The sequence below is a fragment of the Neophocaena asiaeorientalis genome, unplaced genomic scaffold (assembly GCF_003031525.2).
Source record: "Neophocaena asiaeorientalis asiaeorientalis breed wild unplaced genomic scaffold, Neophocaena_asiaeorientalis_V1.1 scaffold649, whole genome shotgun sequence".
Classification (NCBI taxonomy): Eukaryota; Metazoa; Chordata; class Mammalia; order Artiodactyla; family Phocoenidae; genus Neophocaena; species Neophocaena asiaeorientalis.
The window spans coordinates 1,691,385-1,700,560 of record NW_020173202.1 but is presented as its reverse complement, the minus strand read 5'-3'; the positions used below and the strand labels follow the sequence as shown (position 1 = coordinate 1,700,560).

The 9,176-nt window shown below is 50.1% G+C and overlaps 1 protein-coding gene across 1 annotated transcript in view; it reads right to left on the bottom strand.

Moving 5' to 3' along the window:
• Nucleotides 1–292: 292 nt before the first annotated feature.
• AFDN (afadin, adherens junction formation factor) overlaps nucleotides 293–9,176 on the bottom strand; it is a 94,777-nt gene continuing 85,893 nt past the window's right edge. The window contains exons 33-35 of the mRNA XM_024744917.1: nucleotides 6,306–6,579; nucleotides 3,041–3,125; nucleotides 293–2,228 (exon numbers count right to left, since the gene is read on the bottom strand). Coding sequence (XP_024600685.1) covers nucleotides 2,075–2,228; nucleotides 3,041–3,125; nucleotides 6,306–6,579 — 513 coding nt within the window. The 3' untranslated portion in view covers nucleotides 293–2,074. The remainder of the gene's footprint in view (nucleotides 2,229–3,040; nucleotides 3,126–6,305; nucleotides 6,580–9,176) is intronic.

The window sequence follows — 9,176 nt, the reverse complement described above, 5'->3', positions numbered from 1 at the left end:
GACGGCGGGACGGCGTAACCGAGCAGCAGCCTCGGTGCCCAGCAGGACAGAGCAGCCGAGGCGCAAGGCGAGTCCTGGACGCCCGCAGGCTGGGCACTGGAGCCGCGGCCAAGGGGACCTGGACCCCTCCGTCCGTCCGTCTGTGCGATCGGGATGGAGAACGTCCGCCCGACTGACACGGGACGGGACTGATGCCCGGTGGACGGATGAGTGGACGGGAGTGGGAGACGGGAGGGGGACTGACAGCACAAAGGCAATCTTTTCAGCACTGTCAAAATCATAGCGAGTACACTTAAATACATACAAAGTTTATTAAAAATAGGTTGCCAATGAAATACAGTAGAAATGGAAAACTACAGCAGTTCTGATGTCTTCTCCACAGTAATGCACAGTTATGACACGCACTTTTACACATATTCACATTTGACCTAATCGTCCAAGGACGGCCAAATCCACGTGTACGGGTTTACAACCACACATACCAATATCCCTGCGTGTAAATATTTACATGTACTTGCATGTACTTAGGTGTATTTGTTGTTTCTCTATATATTAACAGAATAATAGCTCACTTGCATCTTTTTCTTTAGAGAAGGCGTGGATTTAGTCCCCATAAGGCTGCCAGTGCTCTCAAGACGTCTGGGAGGAGCAAGCAGGCAAATCCTTCATAAACACTTAGAACCACTTTACTCTCTTACTTAACAAGGGAGATGGTAAAAGCACACTTCCAAGTAAGAACCCTGACAGACACAGAAACTATTTACACTCGCGTTTTAATGACTTGCCATATAGCTCTCGCGAAAGTGTGTGTATTCTCCTAACACACGTACTGGCAAGAGGACAACATGGTACAGAAAAATCATCTAGACCCACAGCAGGGCTTGTCAAATAGAACATCTGCTCTTAATCACAAAGTAATTTACTGTTTGAACATCACATAATATAAAACAAAGTGAGGTCCGTTTCCCCAACACCAGCCACGTATTCACAGCTGAAGAAGTGACAGTGGTAACTAATAATTCCATACGTGAACATTAAATAACTCTATTAGAATGTAAACGAATAGCCTGAACCGCCATACGAGCTTCTCTTACCGTGTTTAAATTACAGACGCCATATGCAATCGAGCCCCTTCCTTTCCCTGGCAGCAGATCCATGTAAATCCAGTCCTTTTTCAAATTTTGAATTTCTGAGTTGTGCTCAAGTGTCACCTACTAAGCTCTCACTCTTCTTAGATATTTTTGTTCCTATTCATGTCAACACTGTTCCGTAAAGATGTCCTCTTTTACAGATTCCCTTGGAATATTTCAAACAGTTAACTTTCTAACGCAACTGCCATCTTCAGAATCACCAATGACTTACTGGTATAATAATAATAATCTGATATTTATAAAAATAAAATTTCCTAAGCTTAAATCCTCAAAATTTTCTTCTTGGAGAAACTTGTTTTAATCAAATACTAGAGCTGAGCCGGAGGGCTGTCCCTGTAGGGCGCAGAATGGAGCATCTTACTTGGAGGACGCTTGGGTCTGGGCTGCTTCCTGGCTGCAGGGACAGGACGCCAGCCGTGGACTCCTCAGCACACAAGCGCGTCTCCGCGTGGTCCCTCCTGGAAGGTGAAACCTGACTCTCCCGCAAAAGAGACTGCAGGTGCCGCTACACGGTGCAAACGACAGCCCGGGGAGTTCAGGCTATTCTGTCTGATAAGCGAACATAAGGCTTCAGAAAAAGAACAGAAATAGGATTTCTTTGTGCTCCCTGGGGGAAGACAGGGGAGAAGAAGCATCTCATTATCCTCTACTGCCCTTCATTCTGCCCCCTTTCAGGCCCAGACTCTAAAAGAGAAACTAAGAGAAAACGTTATCCTCGTGGGCGTCAGACAATGAAGAAAGCAGACTGGGTCTAAACTGTAGAAATGACACTCTCTTGGTAAAATAAAATGGAATTTCTTAGCGCTGGAACGCTTCCAAATGCCAACGCTTCTAGTGGCTTGGGAAGGTGGCCCGCCCCATCCTCCGGGCAGGCGCAGCCCGGAAGCACAGCGAGAGGCCTGGGCTGGACACAGGGGCCTTCCTCACTTCGTGTTCAGCTCGTTCTCCAGCTCCGTTAATTTGCGAGAGGCTTTCACTTTATTGGAGACGTCGTGGCCTTGGGAGAAGAGGCGCTGGCGCTCTCTGAACGTCAGGTTTTCAGGGGCTCCAGGACCCCCAGGTACATCCGCGTCTTGGCTGCATTGGAAGGAAATGCAGAGGGTTACTCTTCAAAATAGAAATAACCCGTCAAGGAGTAGCTAAGTTTACGTAATATGCAATTAAGTAAAATCTAGAACGAAGACTCATTCTTTGTTAAATTTTGTCACGCTCCTGCCTGTGGGCTGTATTGAAACCCATGCAGAAAAAGGGCAAAATGTTCTCCTTACTAAAATGTTAACTTTCTCCAGTCATACCCAACTCTCAAAAGGCCAGCAACTTCCGTTTTAGCAAGCAGGTGCTGCTCAGTAGTTGAGGTGAACTAAAGAGGATCGTTTTCAAACCCAGCATTTTAATGAATCCTACATGTATCCGAGAGGCATCGATCAACATACTAACTTCATAAAAAGCTATAGCAAGATGCTGAAGATCTTCTGGATTAGTTCAACGTCAATGACTTAAGAACTGTTTGGGCATCAGCCGTTCTGACTAAAACCTAGTTGAGGACGTTCGCTGAAGACTGAGGGGGCGGCCTTTCGCGGTCCATCAGGACACCTGGGCTTTTTGCCCTGGACTTTGCGACCTTCTTTGGTGGAAGCGAACAGCTGCTTCTAAAGTTCTGACCAGAAAGCCTGGTACCTACGCACCGTCTGAAGCAGAACTACGTTAGCGACACAGGATAAAACAAAGCCTCTGTGCTCACGCAGTTCCGTACAACGAGAAAACACCTGAGCTGACGACGAAGTCTGACATTTCAGCCCAGCCTCGTAAACGGTGGTGCAAGAAAAAAGTCCTCGAGGACGAGACACCCGTCCAGCACAAGTTCAGTTCTAGCAAGTTCTAGCAAATACCTTTTAGACAGTTTCTCTCTCGGATCGCGATAAACGTCATGGGTCCCGATCAGTGTTCCAGCAGATCCCACGTAAGAGTTTGGTCCTTTCCCATAAAAGGAAAAGTCAAAGTTAAAGTACTTGCATTAGTTCCCAAACTTCACTCACGATGAAGATGCAGTGCTCATGACGTCTTTAAGTCCTGAATGAAGCAGCCAAAGGCTCTTCAAATCAGTAAAAGATCCATCAACTGGACATTCACATCCCTCGGTGGCCTGAGCAACCCAATCAGGACCCCCACAAGGTGCTAAGTACCTGGCCTGCTGCCTTTTATTATTAGAGAGGAAACGAGCAGAAAGAAGTCTTAGGGGGTAACAGCCGAAAAGTTCAAACCAAGTAAAATGTGTAAGTATCATGAATTCACAATAAAAATCCACAGAAGACTGACTCAGGTGGGGAGATGGCAAAATTCTTCAGACACTCCCGACACTAAGAATTTTCTTACAAAATCACCGACAGCAAACGTAACCCAAAGATTAAGAAGTAATGCTCCTCTTTCCAGGACAGCTACTGAATGGTTCCCCCACAAAATAAACGGCTATAATTCTTAAAACTTTTGAAAAAAATAAGGTACTAAACCCCCCTAACGTTTGATACTAACGCTGTATATACAAAATCACTGACAAAATAAAAAGGAGACCTGAATCAGCATGGTGTGACTGTCAAGACACCTGGCCTACGGCCCGGCCGGTAACTGTGGGCGAGTGACACAGGCCGGCCTGGTACCAGCACCACGTGCCCATCTACTGCAAAGGGCCGCTGAAGATCAAAGGAGACGATGCACGTAAAAAGCTTTAGATGCATCCGAATGTAAGGTAATAATGCCACTGAGGATGTATGATTAAATCAGTACTGAGGTACTTCTGCTAACTGTTAACATCAGCAAGAACATGGGACACTTTGGAAAATCTTTTGCTTATAACCTAGGGTGGAGGAATAAACGCTCAAAGTACTCAGCAAACACTGACAGCGCTGTGCGCTGGATTAAACGGGCCACAAAACCATCACAGTATTTCAACACTAAAATGATCCTTTTCAGACAGGTTGCACAAAAATGAATGCTTATGTTTCTTTCCTCCCTTTATAAAAGGAGCGTGTGACGTGCAGCCATGTCTGATACGTCCAAGACGAAGCTCAGTCACTTCTGACGGGTCCCTGCACGCACCGCATCTTCTTCCCTCACGAGTTAGTGCAGGCAGGCCACCGGATCGTGGCCCGGGAAGTCACCCTCCGCAGAGACTCAAAAGATTAAAGAGAAACACATCTCTAACTTAAAGTAATCTCTTCCGGGCCTTTAGATAAATTATTTGCAGAGTGGAAAGCTTTCAATTTTAATTCTACATTTTCCCTTCATTTTGCTTTAAAAACGTTGTGTTTTACCTTCTGAGCTTTAAGAATACTTGCTTCTTCCCACTGGTAAAAGTCAGTTCTTGAAAAATTTCAGAATTTTTAATCAGAGTATCAAATAGTTTCAGCTGACTATATACGAAGTAACGCTACACACTTTTTTTTTTTTTTTTTTTGCGGTACGCGGGCCTCTCACTGTTGTGGCCTCTCCCGTTGCGGGGCACAGGCTCCGGACGCGCAGGCTCAGCGGCCATGGCTCACGGGCCCAGCCGCTCCGCGGCATGTGGGATCTTCCCGGACCGGGGCACGAACCCGCGTCTCCTGCCTCGGCAGGCGGACTCTCAACCACTGCGCCACCAGGGAAGCCCAGGACTACACATTCTTCAAATCATTTTCAAAGAGCTTTAGTAAAGAACACTTTTTAACACGTTGCTATGCTAAAATTTGACATCATCCATTCCAATCCGTACCCTAACCCTACTCCTCACAGCATCAGGGGAAGAACCGAGTCCAGGCCACAGAGGCTCATGGTAGAGGGGGGAGCTGAACAGGGTGAGACAGTGGGGGAGCTGGCGGACACGAGGGCAGAACGCAGGCAGCTCTGCACTTTACGAGGAATCTTCAAGAAGCAGGAGCGACCAGACACAGGGTGTAACCTGCTCCCATGCGGTACTTTTAGTGTGAAATAGAAGAAGGGCTGGTGATGTGACTGAAAGCCCAGACGGCTAGAAGTGACACCACACTACAATATCCCTCACCAAACCTATTTACCTGTGTCACGGCACTCACAAAACATCTACGGTTCAGCCTGTAGTCTGATGGCATCTTGCTTCAAAAATTGCTATTATCACACAGGTCTTTAAAGGTACCACATTCTAGATATTTGCAACAGAAATTTTACAAAAAGATTTAACGTTGGCTTCTAAGTGACTCGACCTAAGGATTTATCTACTAAACCTTCCAAGTGAATCAGAGCTCTGACTCAGGTGGCAAGAAAGATCCTAGTAAAACTCGTTTACCTACGAGTCACGGTTACTTCAGTTTGACTATTCAGTTCTTTTAGAACTGCCAGGAGCCTGATGCACGGACTCTGCAGAACCGAGAAGACTCAGTTTGAGCATGTCTACTGCCAGCCTCCCAATGTTTAAAGTGGCCAGATCAGGCTGAAGCCTGAATCTTGAGAACGCATCTAACTTTCAGCTCTGTCTCCAAAGCTGATTAGGAACACGGGCCTGCGGCACCCGTGGGTGTGCTCTGCGGTCCACGGAGGATCACGGCCAGAGGCAGGCGCACGCCCCCTGGGCCTGGCCAGCAGGGCCGGGATGTATGAGCGTGGGAGGGACGGGGAGGGACAGGGCCGGCTGGGCGGGGGTCGCTTCACACCCACCCCGACAGGGCGGCTCAGCCGGCAACGCGAAGTTCTGCGTGTGTTAAACAGCTGGAAGTACACAGGTGCCGACGGCACTAGCGACAGGAAGAAATTTAACTGTGGACGCCGAGATGCTCGAGTGCGCATCCACTTATTTGAGGTAGGGGACGCAGGCCGGGACCAACAGCGCTTCAAGCGATTAGGGGGACGGAGGAGGGCTGCCGCTGCCGGCTGACTGCGGAAACGGGACGGTTTCCAGCGCGGAGATCACTGCTGGCGCCCTGAGAGCGCCTGCTCCAGAGCAGGAACGCCGGCCTTCCCGCTGCGGTGGAGCAGAGAGAGCCCCGCTCCACGGCGGGCGGCGCGAGCCCAGCGGAGCGGAGGGGCAGCCGGACAGACGGCAGAAGCTCGGCTTGGTGGCAGGGGCGGGGGGTGGGCTGGAGAGGAAGACGCCACCGCAGGCCGGCGCCGCGGCGCGGGGAGGGCCCGGCGCGGGAGGCGCATCCTGACCTGCCGGGCCGCCGTCCTCGTCGTCGTCCTCCTCGGTGTAAGCCACGAGCTTGGCGGTGTACAGGGCGTCGGGGGAGAGCACCTGCGCCTGCAGGTAGGAGGCGGTGCGCTGGGGCGGCGGCGGGGGCGCGGGGGCCGAGGGCTCGTAGCCCCGCGGGAGCGGAGGGCGGCCCAGGCCCAGCTCCTCGGGCTCCAGCAGCTGGCGCTCGGCCTCGTCGTGTTGTCGGCGCCGCTCGGCCTCCAGGCGGCTGTAATACCCCTCCTCCTGTCGCCTCTGTGGCAGTGGACAGAAGCGCGAGGTCAGCGGGCAGGAAGGGACGGGCCTGCCCCGGGTCCCCCGGCACCAAGGCGGATGGACCCGGACACCGTCTTCCCTTGGGACTCGGTCTCCGACGCCAGACCGCGTGGGGACGGGGGAGGGAGGAATGAAGGAGCTGTCAGGGCCCCAGCCCCAGGTACCACGTGGCTGTCCCATCCCCAGCCGCTTCTCTCTCTCTCCTTCTGTTGCCGGTAGGACAGTAACTTACCTGTCACTCCTGAGTTTAAAGACACAGGCACACCAAAACTAGGCTGCACCTGCCTTTCTAGAGCTGGCACTTCCCGAAGTGCAGCCCTGGGTGCTTTTCCACTGAACCCCAGGTAAGCTCAGAAGAGCGGTCCTTCCTTGACAAGAAGGACGTGATTACGTCACCTGGCTGACTTCTAGGTATTCAGAGGGAAGTGACTAGGAAACCCCGAACTGTAAAAAAACATTACTCATCTTTCCAAGGTCACAACCAATACGCTTTCCACGGTTTTTAATTGGTATTTCAAATCTTAATAAACTCCCTGCCAGACAGAAAATTGAGAGAGCCAGGCAACAAGATATTCAAATATATTTTGACACAGACTGTACATTTTTTCTGACATATATCTGCACAAACTACAGTTGACAGTGTTAATTTAACATTGAAAAAAGTAACAGCACAGTTTTGTTAAAGATTGACAAAAGTTTCAGAACACAAGAAAAAAGTGAAGAAGAAAAGAGCTGAAAGATCAAACAGTAATCTGCCTTAACTTGAGGAATGTTCAACGTACAATGTGCAGAACGGAAGTACAGTGGACTTGAAATTCATTCAACGGAAGGTGACGAATTTTAGGGGCCTTGCTGGCGTTAGGATTGAAGTTTTTAGTCCCCATTTCACTTTGCACACTGTGTCTTCTCCCTACTCCCTCCACACCACACACACACACACACACACACACACACACACACACGAGTACACAGTGGGCAAAGCTTCACCTTCTGAGGGAGAAAACGCTAAGAACAGATGCCAGCCTCAACCCTGGCCCTGGGCCCCATTTCTCACTTCATCTTCTTACCCTATGTTGAGACACCCTGAAGGAAAAACATTTTTACCTTATTTTCTACACAAAATGAGCGTTCTCTTAGAGTGGGGAATTAAATCTGGAACGACCTCTGCAGAGTTTAAGTGGAGTTGTGAGGAATCTTAGTATTATGTGAACAAAGCTCACTTGGCCACATTTTAGGGAAACCACAACACGTTCTTTCAGTTACACTAAGAGCAGGCAGAGTCACATGAACCGAGAAGACTTCATTCTACCCAAAAGTGAATGGCACGTTTTCCTAGGACAGAGAAACTCATCAATTTTGGACATTCTCTATAAAAAATAGGCGATTCGGCTTCCTTTTACACTGAGTGCTCAATTATAGAAGCAGCTACCCACACACAGGTGCACCTGACATAATCACGAGTTGTGAGAACGCACACTGGAAAAAAGTCAAATAACCCAGGAGTTTCCCAACGTGGAGAACACGGCCTGGCCGCCTCCCCGCGGGCACTACTCCCAGGTGGCCGAGGGCTCAGGCAGAGGTGGGACAGACAGCTGAGGGGCCCGGCCAGGAAAGCACACCCTGCGAGCAGCCCCGGGACAGCAGCACGACAGACACTGTAAAACCCGGGTCTAGTGGCTCAAACTGTGGAAACCCCATTTCCTTAGACGCATTACTGACTTTGACAAGCTCGAGGGGAGCCTCACCACGAAACCCCAGACTCTGGGAACAGCGCACAAGCTCTTCAGGCACAGCCGACAGCATGATGACAGGAATGGCAAAGGCCAAAACTGTAGACATGGCTCGTTTCAGTGCAGGTGTGCCCACGTCATCTACCTGGCTCGCACTTAACCAAGTCATCCGTCATTTCCACTGTCTCACTCTCTGCCTGTCGCGTCCCCACAGACCCCATCACTACCAGAGCCCCCCAAGCTTCCTCCTGCAGGGTGCGCTGTGAGGGTGCTCGCTGGACTTTCCCCACCAGGAGCCATGACCTCAGAGCTCCCGCCTTCACAGAAGGGAAGTAACGGAAGGCCAGCTTCTCCCACACCTTGTCCAGGGACCGGCCGACCACGGAGAGACCCAGAAGCGAGCCCAGAGCCGTGGCGACGCGCCCACAGACGGCAGGGCCTGGAGGGCACCATCACCAAGCACCCATTTCTCAGGGGAGCTCAAGTGTGCTGTCATGTTAAAAGCAATTAAAGGGATTACCTGAATCTCAGAAACCCACATATGGAAACAAAGCAATAACTCAGGATATCTACCAGATTACACACTAAATTAAACTTCCTTGTATCGTGTTTTCTATAAGCCATTTGCTTTCTTCACCCCTGACCAGAATTAAGTCATGAAATAACCGATTTGAAACCCTTAAGGTTAACAGAGTGACTTCCTAGTTTCCTGTCCTTCCCACGGCCCGACCTCCCTGTGAACAACTGGACACTTGTCACCTTCACAGTGACAAGCTGGACCCCGTCCAGCAAAGGCCAGAGCCCTGGGCACACAGAGGCCCCACAGTCCACAAGCTTGAGCGACAA